Source organism: Lepisosteus platostomus, chromosome 4 (assembly GCF_059453375.1).
Source record: "Lepisosteus platostomus isolate fLepPlt1 chromosome 4, fLepPlt1.hap1, whole genome shotgun sequence".
NCBI lineage: Eukaryota > Metazoa > Chordata > Actinopteri > Semionotiformes > Lepisosteidae > Lepisosteus > Lepisosteus platostomus.
Genome location: NC_142614.1, coordinates 22,634,060 through 22,659,328, shown reverse-complemented (window position 1 = coordinate 22,659,328; position 25,269 = coordinate 22,634,060). Strand labels below are relative to the sequence as shown.

Below are 25,269 nucleotides of genomic sequence, written 5' to 3'. Positions count from 1 at the left end.
TAAATCAAGAAAGGCACCTCATGGTGCATGGTTTGCTTCAATCCACAAAATGGATTTTGGAAGCTGGTTTTGCATCAGTACTGCACTCTTCTCTCCTTATTATTCACTTGGCTCAGAAAAAAATCATAGCAGAAGGAATAAATGTTTAAAACTTAACCTAGACCAAAAGGTCATTGGAAAAATGAAGTATAGTTTGTGGCATTACTGATGCATAACCTGAAAAATGCTTGGCAGCAGAAATATTTTACCTTTTAACCTCTGCTTGTTTCTTACAAGCTCCCCCCTAGAACCTCTTTGGTAATGACATGCCTGGCCTGAGAGCAAAACATATCTGACCAGACTGTCCTTACCCAAGAGAAGCTGTATGGATTAATAGATAACATAATATACAAGTTGCACACCTCACTTCTTATTTTGGCACCAAATGAGGTATCGGGCAAGTCTGGAGAAAGATACTTTCCCTGCAGTCACTTGTGGTTGAGTTGTAGTTCATCGTGCTCGTCCTGTGAACCCATTCCTTCAGGAACCTTTAACAAGCCTGATCCCTCAAATTTCAAATCAATTGATAGTAGATGGATTCACTGAAGAAAGAAATGAGATGATATTTTGTCCTGAGCAGATTGATAAAGTAGGCATGTTCAAAATAGACTGCTTGAACAAGTATGGATATACTTAGCTAAACATAGGAAGTTATTTTAAGTGTGATTGCAACAGGACATGCACTCCTTTTACTTGGAGAGCTATACATTAAGATAGGGTGTGTATCTTGCCTTCTAAATTAACTACCAATACTTAGCTTTTCTGAAAGAACTTTGAATTGTGCTATGCATAATGTGTGTGTGTATATATATATATGAGCTAAAAAACAAAAATTCAGTATTTCTTGGGGCATGTTACGACAAGTGTCAAATCTGCAAAATGTTAATCCTTTGTTACATACAAATAAGTAGTCACAACCTGTATGAGCTACAGACTTGTTTCTGATTGACTGGGGCTCATTGGTGAAGTGTATTGACCGGGCTGGTTTTGCTGTTTCATCACATTTTTACCAGCACCTCCAGTTTTTCCTTAGGACAAAGGTAGCTGTAAGATGGCTTACTAGACATCAAGCAACATACTTAAAGGTTTGGTTCCAAAATTGTAGTTGAACCAACCATTTAGAAATCCAGGGAGTGAATATTAATCAACTGTGAGCTATAATTTTGGAGGCATGGTTAACTGATGACGGCTGCGTGGTGGCACAGTGGTTAGCATTTCTTTCTCGCTTCGCTGGGAATCTTGGTTCAGTTCCAGACTTGGGTGCTGTCTGTGAGGACTATGTATGTTCTCCCTGTGTTTAGATGGATTTTCTATGGTTGCCCTGGTTCCCTCCCACATTCCAAAAACCTACTGGTAGATTAATGGGCTTCTGGGAAAATTCACCCTGGGGTGAGTGCCTGGGTGTGTCTGTATGTGCGTGTGGCCTCTGAAGGACTGGCATCCCATCCAGGGTTTGTCGCCTTGTGCCCATTGCTTGCTGGGATAGGCTGGCTCCCTCTCAACATAGATGAAGCAGTTAGAAAATGGAATGATGGATGGGTTAATTGATGAGGCAAGGTTAGAAAGAAAACTGAGATTGAGTTACGTGGATTCATTACCTTTTTTGACAGCATCACTCACAGGTCGTCAAGCCAACTACCTAGGATAGAGTGTTCTTGGGAAGTTTACTCAGCCACTCAAACCATTGAGCTCTGTGATCACGGGTGTGTGAGCATGAGTCATGTCACTACCTAACTGCGACCCACATTCCCTGAATTCTGTCTCTCAATTGGCTGAGTAATGTTCTGCTCACCAGCACAGAACTTGCACACATGAAATAGCTTCCAGTGGAGCCTGAATTCCCAGTACAGGGCTGGGTAGCCTGTGATGTGCTAAAGACACAGTGGCCACCTTCAAGTGGCTTGAAGGTGGCATGGACAGAGGGGTCTTCCTCCTCCACTTTTTTGTGTAGTTGCTAGGTTTGTAGCTACAAGCCGAGATGTAACAAACACAATTAACTGTCCCAAATTAAGTGGGTTTAACAAGAGAAAACATTTTGTAAAAGAAAACAGAAAAACAAAAAAATACACAACCTTAAATATCCAGATTTCTATTTTTATGTGGTACCCTTTGGTACAAAAGGCCTGAATTTCTTTTAAGATGTTGTCATCACTCCTTTTGTTAAAACTGAGATTTTTATCCTCTAGATGGCAGCATTGTCAGACACAACAGCAATTGCAAACACTTTCTGATCATGTCACGTCCACAGGTTTGTCTTTTTAAATAAAGTTAATGAGAATTTCATAAGAAGGAAGACAATATGTTACGAGCCGCATCAAGACTTGTTAAATTATGAGATTTTTCAGAGTTATAGCTCAAACAGTATGAATAAGATTTTCTGTAGCATCGTGGGATCTAGTTATGACTTCTTTCTGCCTTGAGATTCTGAACAAAGTGATTTAAGAATATGGAAGTGGAAATTTAGTTTAAGAATTTTTATATAACAGTAGGAAACGTTAGTGTTCCTTCTTTTATACATGTTCACAGATTCATAGTGAACTTGAAAGCTTACAGTATATTGCCACCAATACATCAGCTCTGATGTGCTACGTCACTTTTGCAAAACTAAATACCAGGAGGGCAACCTGTAGTTTGCAGGCATCTTTTGTTTTGTTTTTTTAATCCAAAAATGGAAAATTAAGCCTTCAGAAAAAGAAAAAAAACATTAATCTGTGCTGTGAATGAAGCTCACAATGGTACAGAGCAGGTGAGTAGGTTCTTGCTGTGATATATGGGGAAATAATTTAATTGCAGCTGACTGATATTTGATACGGTCGGCTTCTGAAGTCTCTACCATTTTTCAGCAGGAGGAATTTTAGAGCACCGTATCTTTTTGATATTTAGATATTTAATATGTAGCATGGCATCAGTCCAGAGCCAACATAAAATTTCGCCATTGAAAATGTGTTGCTGTTATTTATGTGCTTTTACATTAAAGTCCAGGTGTGTTTGGGTGTAAACCAATCCTGTGCAGTGAAATGTGTGATGGTGTTGTTTTTTAGGAACCTCTGGAACATTCCTGATCCTCAGTGGAAGAAGTAGAGAAAATTATTTTCTACAATGGCTTCTTCCTGGGACACCCCCACTGTTTTTTACAATTCATTTAACCTAGATTTTTTTTTTTAAATAGAGTATGAATGTGTACTTCCAGAGTTTAATTGATGGTTTGAATTTGTGGAGTTAAATTGTACTTTACATAGGAAGTGGGACTAATATAGGCCTGGATTTTAGTGGTTTGTTCTGTAGCCAGTAGTATTTAAGTTGCACATGGACAGATAAAATGCATTCTTAAAATAGACGAGATGTAGAGTCTGCCAACATATGCATTCCAAGTAAACTCTGCAAAGGATTTAGACCTAAGGAAGTATTTTAATACTGACTATGGAATATAAAAATTGTCATGTAGATATTTACTTTTGGGCTTTTTTGCAAAGCAAATGCAAAGTGCGGACTTTTTCAATTGCTCATATTGTTCTTTATTACTTGAATACACATATGGAAAATATTTATGCAGCATCTGGTTAATATTGTTTTGATGTTTTTTTTCAATGAGTAAACAATGTTATTTTGAATTATTGTGGTTTAGAAAATAAGTAGTAATGTTTTTTAAATGCGCTATGTGTATAGTAAGCGAACCATATGAAATGCAATCAAAATCAAAAGATTGATTTTCTGGATAAATGGGAACTATGTGATTTCTGAATTTATGAGGGAGGAACATACAGTTGCAGGCAACTTGTAATTTTCTTGAAGAAACGTAAGAAGAAAGAATGAGACTAGCATGAGGCCTTCAGCCTATATAGCCCTTTATGTAGTAGCCATGTGAGATCAGTTGGATCAGTTACCTACTGTTTCATGACATAAGTCCAGGTATTGAATTCAACAGTACAGCTGTGCAACTTTTTCCCTTTTTCCATAACCCTTTGGGCAAGGAAGTGCCTCCTGTTTTCTATTTTAAATGCACTTTCATGTAGCTCTTCAAGTTGAGCATTTCCAGTTTTGTATGTATATGTTCTGTAGGGATTGTATGTAAATGTTTGTTTTAGCAACCTGCATGCAGTTGTCTGCACTTGTCTACATTAAACATCTGCGAATGCAAGGTGTATTCTAGTCTTGGATTTTATATGAATCTTTTCATTTCAGTTCTGTTTCATGTGCTGCTTCTGGGTCCTCTAATCAATTGGTTGTGGTATCCTACAAATTTGGCTAGTTTACTAACTGTACCAGAATCTTAGATCATTGACAGAAATTAGGAAGTAGTATTTCAGGTGGGTAGCTGCATCAGCATGCGTAGGCTGCAAAGGAACAAGTAATAGGTTTGAGCAGCAGTCCTAGTACAAATCCCTGTAGTACTCCACTAATTACATCACCCCAGTTTGACTGTCCGGCCCTCATTTTTACCTTGTTTTCTATGGACCAATGCTCAGTCCAGTGCAGTGATTTTCCCTTAGTAGCTACTGTAATTTGAGAATGAAATTATTGTCAGGAACGTCAAAGGACTTCTAAAAATATACCATTCTGGTGTAAAGCTCAGTTGCTGTATTCCAGAGAGTGGAATGTCCAACATCCTTCACTTCTCTTACTACATTCTTGGTGCTACTGGCAATGAATAATAGTGTTAAACATTGTGCATCAGTGAGGAGATGTCATGGCCTTGAATTCCACCATGCTTGATTCCAGGTCCTGGAAATTTATTTGGCGATGTGATGTTGAGTAGCATTGTTTGGGTAGTTTGGTGAAATATGTCCTTTCACCACCTGGGACCAGACTCTCCCAGTGAGTTTTTGTTGTTGTTTCCTTCATGAATATGGACTTTGTCAGTTCTTAAGTCTGTTGGAGATCCTTTAGATCTTTAGATCCTTCTCCAGTGGTTAAACATTTTCAAGTAGGATCTGGATTTTGTGGGTTCTCACAGATGTAATCTGGTGGTTGGAGTTTCTCCTGAATATGACCTGCACATCACTGGTTTAGACACCATTTTCTTTTGGACATATTCAATGTATACAATACCGTCTCTCAACCAGGTTGACATCAGTGATCATGTTATGTAGAGCAAAATTATTTTTGATTCTCAATTTTGATAGCCCTTTTGATTTGTTACTCCAGGACCATTATAACTGCTTATGTGCTTAGGTGACTACTTTCATTAGGCTTAACAACCGCGTAAATCATTTCCAGCTGCTTTGCTAGCTGTTATGCATACTGTATGTTCTTCTGCCAGTGTTTTTTTGATTCTTTGTATGTGCATTATTCACGCTTTATTATTATCTCCAGGGGGAAATTTGTTTTATGGCACAGTCCAATACAACAAAAACAGACAATAAAAAGACAGAACACCAGTGTTTCTGGATAAAGAAAGTATATTTACATTGTTTGAGAGTGAGATTGTAGCAGGGATGAAAGATATCCTGAGTCTGTCACCATTACACATTATATCCACAAATACACTTGGCATATGTCAACATGATGTCTGTCCTGATTATCAGAAAGTTGCTTGAAGGAAGAACAAATATTGAGTGCCAAACTTCAGTTTGATCTTAAACCCATCATCAATGCCTCCTAAATCCTTCACTGCTATGGTGCAGTTTATTCAATTAACTTTTTGTGATATGAGGGAAGGTGCCAAAACCCATAACAAGGCTGTGTTTTTATTTTCCAAACAATGAAACTTGTCATTCTGGTTCATAAACCTTCAGATAAGATATATTACAGGAAGGCTTTGTGGAGGTTTGAGACCTGTTCTGCGGGAATAGCAAGTTATTTTCTGGAGAACAGTCGTCTTGCTACAGGATTTTTCTGAATATCAGTAAGAATGATCTTGTTTAAGTTGGATTCATTTAATAAAACATGCCTACAGTATGTTAAGATGGTTATAAATGTAGGGAATACTTTGACTAGTTTTTGACTTCTATAAAATAGCTACATATAAGAACATCCAATTTTTATAAATGTATTTCTAATATTAGTAAGTTTCCTAAAATGTTTTATCAGTTGTCTACAACAGTGAATTCATTACACTTTAGAAGCATGCTATTAATTTCAGCGATACCAGCCAAGAAACAATGCATGTTAGCATTTGCAGGGAAAGGGAGTTCCTATCTAATTTTTGCTGTACGTACTGCCACAACGTTTGCAATTTTGTGCCTGATATTTACTGTGCTACAGACTAGGCACGACAATAGTTTTATAAAGCTAATATAAAATATAAATTCTCTTAAGGCCTTACCTTAAAGGACTAATAGAAATGGCTGTCTTGCTTTGAAGAATTCTTGTAGAACATGTAGTGATGAGAAACATTTATTCAGGGCTGTTTAATATTCACATTCAAGGGGTTATAAAATGATGACTAGATGTGTAGTTTTGACTTTATCAGATTAACTCCAAAACATCTATCCTTAAGGGTAGCATAGCCCAGAGCATCAGTACAGACTATTTATGGTGAGTGGACTATTTATGAACTATTATGAAAACACTATTTAGTTAATCCTGGACATATGTATTATTGAATAATCCCTGTTGTGATTTTGCTAGTAACAATTATTGTATTTCTGTGCATATTAAGATTTATTTTTCCCCACATACTTTTGTGACACTAATTTTTGTAATGATAAAAGTAGTGTGAGCCACTTGTGTACAGAAACTGTTCAGCCTGATGCAGTGTTTTGTAAAATGGAACAGAATCTTTGGGCTAAAGTAATATAATGAAAAATTGATGAGGGTAGTATTTGGGGAGAACTGTTCCCAATATATGTTCTTTAAGATGATGCAATTATTCCTTGTTGCACAAAGTTAATTCCTTTCTCAAAAACGGCTCATAAGGTGTAAACATGTATAACAGAGATTAAATTCCCATTACTTTCCATGTTATAATCTGATAGCTTCCTAAACTCAAAAATGTTATCTCAAAACCCCCAAATTCACCTTAAATACAGCACAGAATGGTATAATAACATTCCTGGTTAATCATTTTAATCAAATATTTTAAGTTATTATCTGATGTATAAACAATGAGTAGAAAAAATAACACTCCTGCTCATTCATGGTACAGTACAGTAGCTACAATGTTACAGTCGTTAGTAAATGCATAAACATTAGGTACTGTCCTGCACTTTATGCACGGAACACACTCAAGCCTTTTTTTAATTAAAAAAAGGGAAATAAAAATAAATTTCTCAAGAAGATGCAAGGGAAGACGACTGTAGGCAGTGCTATAAGAGAGCCAGGTCATAAGAGTAAAAATATTTGTTAAATTTAAAAAAATCAGGAATTACTACATCTTAAATAAATGAATACTCATATAGAGGTTGCTCGTGTAGAGAGGGACTGATGCGTTTAAAAAAAACTGAACAAAACAGAATTTACAATTAACTGTGGTTTTTCACTTCATAAGGGATAGTGTGAATTTATGGTTAGCAGTGACTAACAAGAAACAACACATAACTTGGTACAATATACTAGAGGTGTAGTGCTGCAGCAGATACCCGAATGCTCTCTGGCGCTGACTTATTTTAGTTTTGAATACCTTTAATTGCCAGGTATTAAAAAGTTCATTTGTAGTCTTTTTCTAGTTTTCTGTACAGGTAAACCAGTTTTCAAATATTGGCAGGTTATTTATTTCATTCCAGTGAATCACGTTTAATTAAAAACATAACTAAGGACTGAACATCTGTTGTATGACTTTTTTTTTGCTGTGCAGAGTTGTAAGTCTTTGATATTGGCTTTTTAAAAATGCTCCCAGAGGGATTATTTTGAAATTAAAAAGGACAGAAGCAGTTCATCTGCTGAGCTATTCTGTTAGTACATGTCATGCTACTTAAACATTATGAAGCGGAAAATAACACAACACCTGTAGGAGTTTTTTTAATGGGTACAACCTTTCGGTTTCAATCTTTGTCTTTTAATGAACTTCAGCTGCACCAGTCCCTATAAGTCCCTTGTTTATCTCTGCTTTCAGTGTGGCTGTGTCAGACTTTCCCTGCCTACAGTGCCTGTACCAATTAACTGACTGCTGGTGATTGTAAAGAACATTGTTCCCTGCTGATCCCTTTGAAATCTATTCCATTTCTGTCATTAAGGCATTTTCAGCTGTAAGGAAATACACCATGACTTTTAATTTTGGCATTTATAATATGACAAATTTAGGACAAATGGACCTAATGTGTTTAACTTTCATTTTGTCACAGTTCTAAATGTAAACCTCTGTTCTCACAATAGTCACTATGCAGTCAGTGGCCATTTAAATTAGTTACATTATACATTTCACATTAGTTTTGCTTCTGACCTGTGTTCTCCAGGGTTTGTGTAGTCTTTCATTAGGTTTGAACCTTTGTTTAGGTTTGTTTATGCACTTGAAGACTTTTCACAGTGTTCAGAATACAAACTAAATACAGTAGAAGATCTGTCTCAGGCTCTTTTTACACTATATCTTCAAAGCATTCATATGAAGAAACACTGACTTTTGAGTGTGACTAGAAACTGAATTGTGAAAGTCCTATTGATTTTGAATGAGCTACATGTTTATTCTGCTCTTCTAAAACAAATGACGAACTTGCTTGCATGGGAAGTGTCCACTAAATCACAAAAGCATGCAAAGAGCTAGAAATACGTTTAAAGTTTTATTTGCTGCAAATGCAAAATTCGCTCTCGAGACCATGGTTCCATAATAAAGCACATGCTTTCACGTGTTGCAGTAATATGTACACTAGTACTTTCCCACAGCACAAACCAGGGCTGCAGGCATTTATTCATATTCTTGGTGTGTGAATGTTCGATTTATAATGCAGTGTGCTCTGGCCTTAAACTTTATTCTCTGTCAAAATGCTATTTAGTGACCCTGTGTTTTTTTAACTTGGGTACTATCCTTTTGCAGGGCTCCTGAAATACCCAAGCAGTAATTATATTTACTTTGGATAATCATATTTACAAAGAGCAACTCTGTACAACTATATTTTTTCTTAACATGTCTTGTCAGGAAATATAATTTATCCTGATCTAAACCAAGTCAGTAAAAAGGAGTATGTTTGTGATGTTTATACTTTTAAGACCTAGAATCCTTTGTTTCCTTAAATCACCTATGTTCTGAAAATAAATGTTTTACATTTAATACATTTAAAAATGTATTGAGTCATGCTTTCCAGTAGTCTTTGTTTATGGATTGTTTAGCAATTAGTGTAATTCCTGTTTACTTGTAGTATATTCATTAAAAGTCTTCAGTGGTTACTGTTAGATTGGTGAAAAGAGTATGGAAATGAGAATTTTGTCCCATCTATTTGGTATTACATTTTAAGATAAGCATTAGTATTTGATCATGTCCTATAAAAAGTACAGTGTATTTGTAATAAAAGACTTACTTGCACCTTTACCTACCTGGCACCTTACCCAGACCCTTACCAATCCCCATCTATGAATTGACTTCATCACTCTGTCCTCCTCCCCACTGATAGCTGATGTGTGGTGAGCGTTCGGGCGCACTATGGCTGCTGTTGCATCATCCAGGTGGATGCTGCACATTGGTGGAGGGGAGCTTTGAGTGGAGTGTCCAGAAAAGCACTGTATAAGTTTAAGGAGTTTTTATTATTAAGCAGTACAATGCTTAACCTTTCATGTGATCTTAAAACAATAAGCTAACAGAAAGTACATGTCTGAGTTTGTGTTGTTAAGTTTTAGAGACTTCAAATATTTAATTCTGCTTTTGCTTATATTTGCACTGCGGTACATCTCTCAGTCTTATTCTCCAATTCCACTTTTGTATAGCAGTGCTAGCCAGTTTGAGGTATAGAAGGAAGGCTCAAGTGCTCACCAACCAGAACATTTTTTTATATCTCCATACCCAACCAGCAAAACCAGCTCAGTTTAGGTGGAGATTATTTTCTTTACTATTGTTTAATTGCAGTTAGGTGTGACAGGAGGCACAGCAGAGTTATTATTGAAACTCAAAAGCTTTAACATCACTTCATAGTAAAAACCAAACTTTTGTAAATGGAACAGATTAAATACACCTCAATTTACCTTTTGAGATCAATAAAGTCTTATCTAAACACCACAGTTACACAGCTTAATAGTATTTATCAGTCTCTCCTATTATCACTTTCTCCTATTGGAATAGGCATAATGTAAAAAAGGTAAAGTTAACACAGCAAATAATTGCATAATACATGAATTGGTAGGATCTGTTGATATTTAGTAACATATCCCAAAATAGCATACTGGTTTGTCTTACATTTGTGCAACATTTTCCGATGGTCCTGTGCAGTATTGGAGTTGTAGTGCAGGCAGGCAGGCATGTTTGAGACAGGAGCCAGGCAAGCTAGCTCAGTAATAGCTGGAAAATGGCAGTGGAGAGGAAGCAGTGGAATGGCAGAGTGTGGACTGTTTTTTGGACGGTGTTCCAGAATTGTTGTGGGCTGAGCGGAGAAGAATGGAGACTAAAGAATTCTCAACAGGAAATGGCCAGACTGGCTTAGTAGGGTTAACAGGTTGTTAATGCTTCCCCTGTGCCACTGTACTTGTAGTTTTCTGGCAGACTAACAAGACAGATTCTGCAGCAGGTGAACAGTTTGTGAGCCACTACAAGTGATTTGCTTTTTGAAGATGAGCACTGTATAAATTCAGTAATGTATTTTAACAGCGGGAGACCTGTATTAATCACAAAGGGCATTCCATAAGCTGCAAGTATGAAGGTATGTTCCCATTTTCCATCACGTTACTACCACTCCTTCACTTACAGTAATTGTGCCGACATTGCTAGCAGTAGGCGTGTTGCTGAAATGTTCTGCTGGGACCTGTAGGTTGCTGCAGCGTTTAGCTTTAGGCAACTTAACTCAGTCAGGTGGTGCCTGTTCTCCATTAAGTGTTTTCCTTTGAGTTTTTGTAGATTTTTTTTTGTGTCAGTAATAACTAGAAAATATTAACTCCTCCCTTTCGTACATGTAGATGTTATTTAATTATTCTGATACTTCTTATGTAGTTATTCAGATGCAAGCACATATCTATTCCTGCTGTTTGCTCATACTCTTTTGAGTTTTGAGTCTAAAGTTGTGAATGTATTGCTATAGTGCTATAAAGGTAGTTATATATAGTCTACTTGACATGATTGTTAATATTTTTGTGTTGAACTGGCACTAGTGCAGTGCCAGTGCCAGTTGCCTTCCCATAGACAAGTTGAACCTGAGGGGGGGGGGGGGGGCATGAGGAGGCTTGTCCATGTGTCCAGTAGTATGAATTAACAAAAACACATGTGCCAAAAGAAGTTAAAAATGCTTTGCTATTCTTAAATCAAGAAGTTGCCATATTACGAAGGCTTGCACTTTGCCATTTTAATAGAACATTTGCTTAACCACTCATAAAAAGGGTTTGGAAGAATGTAGTTTAATTTATGGTTAGGAGACCTAAATGTGGATTTGGCTGTGTAGCTGCCGGCAGTCTCTGCCTGCCTTTGTATTGAAGAAACCAGTCTGGAGAGAATGAAGATTCTGGGAGTGGGAGTGACTACTTAAAGAGGCTATGAGGTACTCCTAGTCTTTGCTTCTTATTAGGCACTAGGTGCCTGTTCATGCCTCATTCATTAGTTAATTTTCAACTTTCTTCTACGAAGCTGCCGTGTTTTTTTTTTCTCTGTGAGCAACCTTTCCCAAGGACTAACTAGCTTTGAATCTGTTTGAACAGTTTACTTCCTTGCTACCTGACTCTGGAGTACCTGGAGGTCATCTTCTTTGGAAAGGCCCCCAGCCTTAACACTCAACAATGTAAAAGGCTTGGTTCCTGTTATAGGATGCATATCGTTTGCCTGTCATTTGAGGAAGTTAGCTAAACTTAGCTGTAACTAATACGGTCTTTCAGTATTTAGGAGACTTTTAGGCTGGTCCATCACCCTGGTGACTTCAGTCGCTTCTGCTACCTGTTTGGTGTCGGTGGGATTTAGTATGAAAGTAAAAGGTAAGCATTGATGGACCCAGGATATAGTTCTGAAATTCTCTCTTGTGAAGGTGAGCAATATCTGCGTGCTTTATTTGATTTAAAGTGAAATATAGTTCTTTTATTAACACATGATTTACTTGGGTGGGTAAGATTGGGGGATTTGAAATGTTAATGTAATGAAAGAAAAGCTGAAGTATCTTTAGTCCTTGATCAAGATGATAGAACTCTGTAGGCTAGTTTTCAAAAGTTTTGTTTTGAAATGGAATACGTGCACTAAAGTGTACCATACTCATATTGAAGAACATTTTCAATAAGTCATTTTTAGATCTACTGTGATTTTGTTGGGAGAAGGCTAAATGGTGTACTAGGGAAGCTGAAGAAAATAGTTGGAACTGCTCATGGCAATTTAAAATTTCCCTCTATCTTTGATGTTGTAAAATTAGAAATGCAATTCAATACATTGCTTAATATATATTTAAACAAGATTATACAGCAAGTCACTATCTTTTTTGGAGTTATATATATATTGTTTGAGTAGTCACACACCCTGAATGCAAATGTATTCTGCTGCGTGTGAAGTTTGAATCTGTTTTTCAAATTGGTCACATTAAGAAAATCTTCAGAGACCCTAAATAAAGTGTCACTTCACACTGTGGTATAATAGTTTTTAATATGTCCTTAGAAATCTATAAGGCAGCACAGTATATATTTCTCCTTTATCAGTAGGAACTATAAGTTTACACATTGATAAATCAAAGAATTGTTGACATTAAAATGTTTATCGGTCATAAGCGCTCAGACTGCAGGAATGATTTTACATGTAAGTCATGCGGTATTGCAGATTAAAAAAAACCTATTCTTTTCTGGATAACACTGATCCATTAAAACCAGTCACACAGGGTGTGTGTAGAATTGCATACAGTTTTGGGAAGTCTGTGTGACTTTAGTTTTTATTAGAGGATTTGAAATAGTATTTAACGTTTTTCATACAATGGGACTGTTATATGCAAAGTGGAACAGGTTTCTCTTTTACACAGGCAAATGGAACTTTAAATTTAATCTTAATAAAATATAAAGGATGAAGGAGAACACCTGAAAAAGTTTGTAATATTTTTTTGTATAACCCAGTGTTCATCATATTTCAGAATAACTGTTCCTAATGCCTGTCCTGCAGGTTGCTGTCACTGTGCCAGACCAACACATGGAGCTGCAGAGTTTGGTGGCTATGGGTCAGTTTGTTACTGTGCATGACAGTCAATAAAAGTGAAGGTAGAGGTTTAAAAAGCTGAGTTTTAATAGCTGAATATTTATTTAAAGATGAATGGAAGTTGTAGTTTTTATTCTGTACAGTATTAGACTTTTTTACACTCATGTACACCTACACACACTACTGTATTGCTTTTAAAAGTGTATGGTAAAAATGTGTGCAATATCTATTTTAAAAGTTATAGGAAAGGATGCCTAACAAGGTTAAAAGTTAAAACGTGTGGTACTGTTCACCTTTGTTATCTGGGGATTAATTGAAAACACTTGTCATATGCCGTCATGAGACCCTGACATCCTTATCTCTACATTACTCAATTATTCATAACTTAACCCTACATGGAGCATGTGCCCCATGCCTCTATCATTACTACAAAGTGATGAATGCTGCGTTTAATATCTAAAACTAGTGAAAAGATTTAAGTGTCTGAAGATTTATGACAGTTTGCTGTCATTGCCTGGTTATGGCCATGACCATGGCCAGGAAGGAGCAGAAAAGGTTAGAGGTGAAGGTTCATTTTGTTATGGTATATATATTTAAAATATTTCTAAACCTTCTTAAAAGGCAAAGTCACAGATTCTGCTCAAAATGTGCTATGATTATTTGAGGCTTTTTGAACAAGGTATGATGCAAGGTTCACATTTTGCAATTTGTTATGTTTTTAATAATGCCAATTTATGCATTTAGGTACTAGGGTGTTCACTCTGTATACACTGTACACAAATGAGAAATAACGTGCTTCTTAAATTTTATGTGACTCACTCGCATGGGTCCCGTTCTGTAGAGGTTTTTGGACTTTTGGTAATGGCATGTATGTTCTCACCAATTTTAAATCTTTTAATGCCTGTGATTAGAACACTAATAAATCGTTACTGTTTTGTTAAATTAATTAAGCCCTTTCATTTATGCATATTGAAGAGACCACCTATATACAGATGCAGGAAGCTTTGAAATATATTTGAAATGCTGTTGTTGGGTACACGTAATGCACGTTGTGTTACTTGGAGATTTTTTTAATGTATGTATAAAGTAGCATACAGGATTGTTACACTTGTTCCCAGATTAGACGTACATGTGCTTTTACAGCCATGTTTCCCATTTATTTTCACCTTTTAAAATAAAGCAGATCTCAGCTTACTTTGGATAATGATTTTGGTGTGTGTTTGACATTCAAACATCATAAATTCTTTATTTCTATATCTATGCCTTAGTTGTTTTTGAAGGTAGCCCTCCTGTCATGTCAAGCTTGAAATGAAATGAGATTACTTTACCAAACATGGAATTCCAACATAATATGTTATTTTCTGATACTCCCCAACATTTGTCTTGATCTATTGTCACTTTGTGGCGGGGAAAACTAACATCACGTAGTTTTGGCTTATAGTTCTAAATTTTCATTTGTGAGGTTTCCTCATAAATTCAAGCAAAGTAAATGATCTAGCATTTTGTTCCAAATGTGTGAAATATGAGGAGTTATTTGTGCCTTCATTACAACCCTTAAAATGCTGCTGCCATTGAGAAGCAGAGCTAGTATTGTGATTGAGATAAGGCCTCAATGTGCTCCATTCATGTACAGTAAGACACCTCCTTATTGGTATATTTTGTGAGTAATGTGTATATGCAGGACTAGTGGAGTATAGCCCACAATATTATTCAGCATGCACCTCTAATTTGAGCTATCGGAATTTCTCCAATCACATAATTATCAGCTGTGACAAGTACAGCAACAACATGAATTTTTCAGTGGTAGGTGTTGAGATAAGAAATGCAGTATGGTACAATAAAGGATCAAGCACACATTGTCAGTGGGGTTCATTTCAGGTGACTGGCCAGGCACACAGGCTCTTGGGAGTAGTGTGTGATTTGGGGTGCTGACAACAAAAAGAACCTCTCCTTAAACACTGGTTTGCCCATGAGGACCTTCAACCTGTCTGTTCCAGTGCAGGGTTCGCAGTAATGGTTATCATTTTTGCTTTAAACCATTTTATTAAGTGTTTTCTGTATTTTTTCTACAGAAATAATAATGAAACATTTCTCTTTCTAAAAAACTTGATGCTGACAGCTTACATTACATAAGAAACTTGGTACTTTATTTTCATTATCAACAGGTAACAAAGGCAATGGATTGTTTACATTTTCAGGCATCTCTTGGAGACTCTGTTTTGCAGAGAATTAAAGATGTAATCACTGCACACTAGTTTCCAGTTTTATTTTATTCATAAATGCCAGGTTGTTTCTGTGGCACTTTGCTGTTTCCTCAAGGAATTTATGAGCTGGAACATGTCGGGAGTTGAACGTTTTTCTAGTGTGGTATGCAAGTTGTTTTGAACTACCTGACATTTGGTAAAATTAAACATGCTGCAAACTGTTAATTTAATATGGAATTAAGAGGGGAGGGGGGTGATGCTTGAAAGCTCTTAAAATGCTTGGAGCTTTTTATATAATGTATTTAAAGATGTCAGATAACCACCTGATTGATGTGCTCCATTTATACCATACTACAGAGCAGGTCTATTTTGAGAATAGAGATAAAATAAGAATTGCAATACCAGACATTGATATTTACAGACAGCAGGACTTGTCTGTCTTTTGAATTATATCCGAGGAGTCTTAAATGCATACTGCACAAGATCTGTAAAAGCCGGGATTGATTTAGTTTCAGATAGAAGTTTAATTAGCCTAGCATCCAGATTATTATAAATCATGATTGATTCTTTAGAATTTAAGGCAGGATACACGATTAAGCTTCACAGAAAAGAAAGGGAAAGAAAAACTAGAGAGGAATACCAAAAACAGTTATGTTTATTTTTTCTAAATGCACAGAGATTTGATGTACTGTTTATCTGCTTAAAAATCGCTTAGTGGGTGCTGTTATAACTTGTTAAAGAATGGGGCTGTGTACAGAATATTATACTTCTGCATTAGACATTCTAATTTTACTGTTGTAGGATGAGAAGGCCTGGCTGAATGCTGTAATAAACATATATGTTTTAGTTTTCCTTATCATTGTGTTACACTTTCAGACAGAAATCCTGTCCCATTAAACTTGCCGGAAAATGAGATTGCTTGTGAGATTGGCCATTTTCTCTTGCTTGTCTGTTTGCTGGTAACATGTTCTGAGATTTCTGTAGTTGTCATACTAGGTTAAACTACTGAAAGATTGTTTCACTTTAATATTGTGATACAGAGATTCTTAAAGCACTTTCTGCCGCTTAAAATTTGGTTAATTTTTTTTCTACAAAAAGTCTTGTGCTTTTTTTAAATAAGTTATGGTATCAGTGTTTTCAGAAAATAATTATATAGACTTCACATTCCAAGTAAAGGCCCTTAAGTATTCAAAGGAGAGCTCCTTATCTGTTACCGGTACTTCTGATAGAGTTAGAGGTCAGTGATCCATCTTTAAACAGCTTCTCAAGCACAAAAGGAATTTTTTAACTTACAGATACTATGCATATAAAAAACAAAGTAGTTAGCATTTTACACTTATTGGGGATTGTAAAAGTTATTAGGCAGCCTGTTTGATGTATAGTGCAAGAGTGTGATATTGCAGAAAAAGACAAGCTACTGTAACTCATTACAATGTTTTGTAACATTTGCAGCATTCACTCATGTTACTGAGTCAGTTATTTTCTTCTAATATGAAATTGCTTATAATATTGCCAGAAAACTGACTTGTACACTAATAAAATGGAAAGTAGTTAATTGCTGCCAAGAGTCTGTGACAAATATTGCTGATAATTTCCAAGTGGAAAACCATAAACAAATACAGAAAGAGGGAAAGTAGAGGAAGAAGAATGGAATGAGATGGTCAGCCGTGAATTAAAAGAGGTTACAAAAATGGAATGAGGGGACGTTGAAATGAAGATTTGATTTGTTGATCTTGTTAAAATTAAACCGTGGTTTGTGATTCGTTTTGTAGACGGTATATCTCTAGTATACTTCACAATGTGACAGGTTTCCAATGTACATTCCAATGTATGCAATTATCATACATGATTGTACCAATATGCATAATTCACATGTGCCTTTAAAGTTAGTTGTTGGAGAGGACACATTTTATGAAATAATTGTGAGGATGTCAGTCATGCTATAAGCAGCATATCTGGAAAAATATAATCTTTTTTTGTTTGAACATTGTTTTATTGTTGGAATTCCAAGAGGTAATCTACTAGGAAGAATGGTGTTCAACCAAAAGTCAGATCAATAGGCAGAACTCTTGATGCAAGGCTAGCCTTTCTAGTGTTCTTGACTCACACTGCCATGCTTGATATTAAATAATGCTGTCCTTGGGCTTTTACAAATGCAAGTATGCAAAGAATTTTCAAGTGTTTGCCTGTGCTGGTTAAATTTCTATGCAAATAATATAGAGGCACGTACTACTGCATTGAATGTCTTTTCAGAATTGTGTTTTTTTTCCTGTTGCAGGTTGCATGGTAAGCTGGACTTGATGCATGGCATTTGCATGACTCCATTAAATGTCTTTGTGGATTTGACAGTGAACGGGTGCAGTCATGGCTCAAACAGCACAGATTAACGGCAGTATTGCAGGTAATTAATTCACTTTTGCTTTAACCCTGAAGTACTTTTTTTGTCTGTCTCCTATTCATGTAATGTTTGTGCTAAAAGAGTGCATCATACTAATAACTGGGTGACCTAAAGTAATTTGAAACTATAAGCATTAAATGTCTGAAGTTGTAGTTACCAGCATTTGCATTTAACATTCTCCATCTGCATCGAGTGAATTGATTCACTGTTGTGAATTGTGGTCTCATATGTGTTTAATGCTGTCACAAGCCCCTGGAAGAAATCTTGTAGTATAATTGACATTTAAGAATTAAAAAGGCTTACGAAATGGAGGCAATGAAAACTTGAAAACATTCTTATCATGTTTGCCTAATTGATTTGTAGGTAGAATGTATTCAAAAGTAGACTTTATCAACTTTAAAGCAGTTTGTAAACTGTATATAAAATTATAAAGTATCCATTTTATTAATTGTATCCTCTCACATTGCATATGAAGCTCAGAAAATTAAATATAATTATACATATGTAGGATAAAATTGTGCTGTTGCTTCTTTTGTAATTGAAACTAGCTTTAAAGGAATAATAAGAAACTTCAAAATTTTGCTGAAGTAAAGTATGTCTAATTATTTGATATGTACAATTACGAAATACTTTACAGTCAGAATTCCAGATTATTGCACTTCACTATACTTCATCAGTGGACTGACTACTCTTGTACTCCTTCAAGGTAATTAAGATCAGACTTTTTATAAAACTTCACCTGAAGAATGGGCATATTTTCAGAGGTTAAACAGCACTGAAAGTTGTTTTTTTTTTAAACCATACTGTTTCCAAGGTAACAACAGCATTCCAAAGTTCTAAATTCATGTGGAGAACCCACTCAGGTGTCTGCCTCCATTCAGCTGGAGGAGGTACCACACACTGTGCCAGGTTTGAGTGGAGACATAATCATGGCAAAAGTTTTATTCCCATGCCTGCATATGGTGCTCACTTGCTATCACTATCACAATGTACATGTTTATGATCATTTATCTTGTTAATATGAATTCATATTTTAGCAAGTTATTTAAGTAACGGCATAAACCCATAACTGCATACTATTACATGAGGTTTTGTCTATCATCCAAGTTCATGATATGATAGGTTTTCTCCAATTCTTCTATGTAAAATGGGAAATGAGTGTTTAATTTGAATGTACGTTAATGTAAAAGAGGTAGTCCAATCTGAGTTTCAATTAATTGACAGTTATTGAGAATATCATTACGATATTATCATTAACACATTTTAATAAAGCTTTCTGTCAATATGTTTCATCATCTAAATGGCCACTTGTGCATTAAAAGACAATGACTCGCATTCTAAGTCATAAGGAATAGGTGTGATGCAGCCTATTAGAAGTCATCAAAAGGTATGCAATTGCCAAATTCCTAAATATGGAAAGATCACTGGCCTTCGATGTAGTTTGAACAGGGGCTGAAGGAATGATGAACAGTATTACATGCCAGAAATTCTGAATTTGATACCAACCCTTGATAGAAATCTTATCATCATCGTCTTTCTCTTGATTTATTAAAATGCACTTTGTATAATTCGTACATTTTATAATGCTCTGCTCACATGTGGAAGCCAGCTCCCCAGCCATGTTGTTGAAGATAATTCCTTGGTATTTTTTTAAGAAAGGGTTGGATGAAATTTCTCAGATCAAGTAGTTTACCTGTAATCAGGTGTAGAGGATGGCATGAGTTTCCTCTTGTCTTGTGAGACGCACGTTCTTAGAAGTTAAAAGATTTTCATCTATTCTCAGGTGTTTCCCCTTTGTGCCATTAGTATGTATTAATAAGTCAGTTCATGCTGACCTTGTTAGTACTGTTATGGGAACCCTGTTGCAGTTGCTGAGTTTCAGAACTCTGCTTATTAATACGCTCTGCTTATTATGTAATTTATTACTAATTATTAATAAAGTTGTGATTTAGGAACTATCTTATGAAGTCAATCTGATTATACATAGACATTTTCTAATATAAATGTAATTTTGTGTTCCTTGGAAACAAACTCAACTTATAATAAAACTAGACAGGAATTTTAGAAAGCAATTGATAATTTGGATTTGGATTTTCTTCCCATCACATCAGTATTCAAATGTCTGCAGGCAGTATTTGTTCTACTATTCCTCCTCAGTAATTTGGTGACATTACATTCATGGGCTGAAGGTAGACGTCCGTTAGCAAAGTGTAAATGGAGTCATGCATTCCTTGAAGACAACAGAGCTCTGTGTCCTGCACTTGGGAAGGGAAGCAGGTTGCTCAGCAACCTACGCTGTGGAGTGCAAGCTAGGTAATATTTGTTGAGGAATGATCATGCAGAACACTAGGGTTATTCAAAGTATGTCAGGCTTTTGAGGTGACATATACCAACTTGTTTCAAGTTGAACTCAAAGTTTTGGTAAGTTTTTTTTTTCTTGTGATTGAGAATATCATTAACCTCTGGAAACTATTAAGTTTAAACTACAGTATCAAGTTTCCATATATGCTGTGCAGCACAGTGAATATAATTTGATAAAATAAGTGCAGAACGTATTCATTTGACATTTAAGCTATCTGTTCAAACTCCAAATTTGTATAATTGTTCCTTGATTCAATGTTACTGAGTTGATTGTATAAAGAAAAAAAAAACTGTATCGTCAGTATTTGTTGCATTGAGGTCAACATTAAAAAAATGTAAGGTTTACCACAATAATAATCCAAAGTAAATACATTTTTTACACATTCACTAGTCTGTTTATTTGATTGGATTATCTATACCCCACTCCTGTAATTAAACCTCTTTTAGCTTTAATAACATAAAAGGCTCCAGAAACTTTTAACTTTACAGCACTTTCTAATAATTTAGGCACATTTTCTTTAACTTATCCAGGTCCTTCAGTTCATGCCACAAATGTTCTATTGGATTAAGGCTTGGAAATTGTGATTTGTTAATCTTGAAGGTTGATTTTATGCTCCTTTAACCTTTTGGCAGTAGCTTTGAAGGAAAATCTTGCTGGAAAGTACATTTCTGAAGAAGCTTGAACATCTTAGCACAGAGAATTAAGTTGTTTAATAAAATATCCTTTTAGAATCCCTCAATCCTAACAAAGAAACTAAGAACAGTAGACATAAAACAGACCCACCTTCCTATGTTATAACAATATTAATAATTATATTTTAACATGAACTGCTTCTTTCTGTGTAAATCATGTCGCCAGTGACACTGCCCCCAAACTCAGTTTGTTCCTTCCTACGACATAATTGGTCCCGATTTACTTAGGAGTAAATAAGTTGGTATCTGACAAACTCATTATTTTCTTACCTTGGAAATCTACTACAGATTCATATACTGTATAATGATCTCAAATGATAGTCGATATTTCATCATGAGAACAGAATTTTTCTTTTGAAGGTTCTTTACTGTTGCCATTGGTACGAATTAGTCTAACACCACTTTCCTGATGGCACTTATGGTTACTCTTTCTTAGTGAGGTAGGAGCCACTAGGGTTAAACTACAGTATGATGAACAGCCATAGTTGAAATTGGGGTCTCTCAGTAGTTTGCTTGCAGCTGCAACTAAATTTGCTGAGGTTGATATCTCATACCTTATCTTCTGACACTTCTGTGACATTCCTCATGATTCTGTGATAGTATGCGTTTTGACTACAAGAAGCTTCTATAAGCTTTCTGAGGCTTGAGAAATTACTGGATTTAAAAACTTGACAGAGCTCAAACTGCTTCCATGAGAGGGAATTGGGATTTTATGATTAATTTTATGTGGCATTGTTTTCAGAAATTCTAGTGCAGTCAAGTTCAAACTGAATGCTTCTCACATTTGCACTTGCTTAATTTCTTTTTTCAGTTTTCCAATTATATACCACAGATGTTATAAGGACATGTTAATACCCTTGTTTTTATTATTTATCTGTTACACAAATCTAGTTTATTTTTAAAATGCTATTTTTAAAAACAAAATCTTGTTTATATAAGAATTGGCTAATGTTTTGCTGTTGTTTTCAGGGGAGCATTAAACATAAATTTGGGTGTTTACTTGTATTTCTACAATCCACTACTGAATAATTTACTTAAGCATCATTTATGGGAAAGTGTGTATTGTTCCTCAGTCATTCACAGGTCAGGTTTTTGTTTTTTCCACATTTTCAAACTATTTGGGGAAACATGTTGACTACTGACTGGTGCAAAAAAATATTGCTTTCCTTAATCAAAATAGGTCCCCTAAAACAACTGGTTTAATGTTAAACCGGGAGCTAGCTAGCTCAAAACTGTTTTTTTTTACATTGGAGTTCTAGGGCACTGTTTTGGCATTTCACTCTTGGTGTTTGCAAAATGAATTCAATAATTGAAAAGCTTTTTAAAGTCAGTTAAGTACCTTGTCAGTACTTCACATGGCAAAAGCACAAAATGTGACATAAGACCACGATCCTAGCTTGATATGGAAAATCAAGCTGAAATGTGTTTTGGGTAATATCTGTAATTGCTTTTCCCCACTGCTCATTGGTGTGTCAAACATGTTTTAGACAAATCTGCATTTTAATGGTAATGCATTACTTAAGTACCTGAGCTATGTTACAAGTAATTCAAAATAACCAGAATGCCAGTGCTTTAAACATTAAATCTCAATAAAACTTTGAGTATTTTTATGTTTGTCCATCATGCCTCAAAACAGGCCCATATTTTACTGATTCTGTATGATAAATTAGACTGATCACATTGTAAAATTAATACCTATTGTTAGCAGAGGACTGCTGATCCTTAAAGGTATTTTAGCATCCCTCTGCTGGTCAGGAGTTAAACTACTGTGCAAAAGTTACTTTTTGTATTGTTTTGCTCTTTTCACTTTCATCAGGTAGAAACAACATTCTGTTATTTTCTACTGATGTTTCACAGTATTGTAAGCTAACTGCACTAGGTAAGTTGATATGTGTTTTGTAGCACATAAAAAGTAACCTTTTAGATTTATGAATGTATAGAGGAGAACATGATGATGCCAAGTAACACTTGACAATCTATTAGCTTGGAGTAGGAAATGCAATGAGTTAGGTATTGTACAGTGTTTATAGTGACTGCCTAAGTTGTAATCAAGTTTATAATGATTCTGATTTTTTTTTTAAAGATTTCTAAAGCGTACGTTTTATGAAAATAACTTTTATTAACAAAAAATGTATAATAGTGTTTACATACTAATAGAAACTGTACACAACAGTATTGTACAGTTCCCAGCAGATGTTTAGGCAGTCAAACAAAATCCCCAGCCTCTTGCATTAACTGAAAAGTTAAAATTTGGTCCAAAAATTGTTTAAGTACCATTTGTGTACATAATCTCTCATACCTGGTAAAGTTTTGAGGAACAGTTGACTACAATTAGGACAGTTGCAAAGCATGCTCAGAGGGATTAAAATACAACAAAATAGTGTGGAACCAGTGGAATTGGTAGTGTTTTAATGTCTCTCAATATATTAAAATGCAAGTTCATAGTACTTAAGAATGTAAATGAAGTCAACATATCTTGGTGTGGTGTTGATAGGCAAGTGATCTGCTGTCACCCTAAGCAATATGTGAGTAAAATAATGATCAGTAAATCAAGATAGGATATTTCATATCTGAGCCAAATTGGTTCATTGTGTCAAAGCCTATCCTAGTTCCCAAGTTAAGAGGATGAGAGGGCACATGAAGACCCCCCACCCCTTGATGGCACACGTGTTCGTCTCAGGATTTCCTTCAGCAGTGCTGGTTCCCATTCATACAGGGGTGGACTGGAGCTCAAGATACAACAGTGTCTACAGTGGGGACCTGAACCCATAGATACATAACTTATGAGTCTAGAGACTTACTATTTTACACCACCGCAGAATCAGTAAGAACTGAATAAACATCAAAGCCTTTCAATGGAGGCACCGCTAGGGTCAACTCTGCAAATGTCTGTTCTCCTTAATCTACTCCACACCTAGGAACTGTTCCAAAAAAACAAGAATTAACTCTATCACATGCTTAATTTGTCTCAGAATAGAAAACAATTTGTAGTGCATTTTTTGGCTTTACTGTCTTCAACTTAAGAGAACCACGGGGTTAGTGTAACATATATTTGTGCACACTATTTTTTATTCTTTGGCCCTCTTTCTTTTTCTCTGAAAAACCAGAATTGACGTCATCCATATGCTTTTTAGCAGAAGGAAAAAAACTGTGGCTTCACTACTCACAAATGTGTGGTTTGGTCTGCATGGATAGTTTTTTTCCCTGTTTAAAATGTATATGACCTGAAACTAGAAAACTATAAACAGCTTTCTTGGTTGGTTGGACGGAACTTAATTCCCGATGTATTTTTTTTGTCAGTTTTTCAGTTACTTGTTGATTGGAAGAGAATGTTTTTCTTCCTAACCAACAGATTTAGTCAGAAATGTTTTGGAAGAGACTACATTCTCATGCTCTGTAAGTATGTTGATTTTGTGATTATTAATAAATGTATTAGAATTTTATTTGGTTAAATTGACCAGTAAATTCAATGACGTGATTGTGAAGAATGGAGTAGTTAAACCTGGGTAGGCTGGCAGTCTTTAATGAGCCCTGTCAGGAAATAGCAAGGGAGTGTGAAATTCTTTTACAGCAAACACGAACACTTGCCTGCTGAAGTGTCACAGTATATGCTTTCAGTAAATCTGTATTCAGTGCCATTTCAGGAACCTATTTTCATTTTTAAAATTATAGTCAATACGCATTACATGCTATATGTAAGTAGCAAACTTTTATACTTTTTTCTTTTAATGCTGCTTAACTATCTTGAGGATTGTTGAAAGTCTGAGATTTGTTGAATTATTAATTAAAACTACGGAGTACAGATTCTGCATCTGATTACGGTTTTTGGTCAACAGTTTTGAGTTTTCCTAAATCTGAAGTAAATAAAAAATGGTGGAGTTGGTATTACATCTATTCCTGATTCTGATAGCTTTTATCTTGATGTGTCATTTGTTTTTGCGCAATGTTGGGAGTTGTGTAGAGGACAGTAATTAGGCTGTGTTCTTCAGCATTGTGGTGTGGCTTGACTTAGTGCTTTGACCAAATGTAGTTCTTCCAGGAATTCATTGTACATTTTTATAAGGCCAAGGCCAGTTTTCACATATTTGAGCTATGCATATAGTTGGCAAAATGCCTAGTTGAACTTCTGCATTTTTATTAAATTAACTGTTTTACTTATACAATTCCTAATTTATGCTTGTATATTGAATAGCAACTCAAGTTTAAAATGCTGCTTAACACACCTAGCATAATTAATATTTAACTCATTGTTTAGAATTCTTAAATAAGCTCGTCTAAATGTTTACTCATTTAGAGTGCATGTTTAGAATTCAGTTTAAAAGCTTGAGATTGGATTGATTCTTGCTGTGACTTCAGGAGATTAAAAACTCATTTTCTTTTCGTAGGTTTTCTTGTCAGACTATCTGTTTTAC

General features: G+C 35.5%; 1 protein-coding gene across 7 annotated transcripts in view; it reads left to right on the top strand.

Moving 5' to 3' along the window:
- kank1a (KN motif and ankyrin repeat domains 1a) overlaps window positions 1-25,269 on the top strand; it is an 81,991-nt gene that overhangs the window by 32,707 nt on the left and 24,015 nt on the right. Inside the window, exons 1-2 of one of the 7 annotated variants that reach the window (XM_088629045.1) lie at window positions 2,337-2,785; window positions 17,684-17,806. The exons of 1 other annotated variant lie outside the window; for it this stretch is intronic. In XM_088629045.1, the coding sequence (XP_088485171.1) occupies window positions 17,770-17,806 (37 nt within the window). In that variant the 5' untranslated portion in view covers window positions 2,337-2,785; window positions 17,684-17,769. Of the gene's footprint in view, window positions 1-2,336; window positions 2,786-11,602; window positions 12,063-13,168; window positions 13,224-17,683; window positions 17,807-25,269 lie in introns of those variants that run through there. 5 more of the 7 variants (XM_088629048.1, XM_088629050.1, XM_088629049.1 and 2 more) reach the window with 5 other exon arrangements.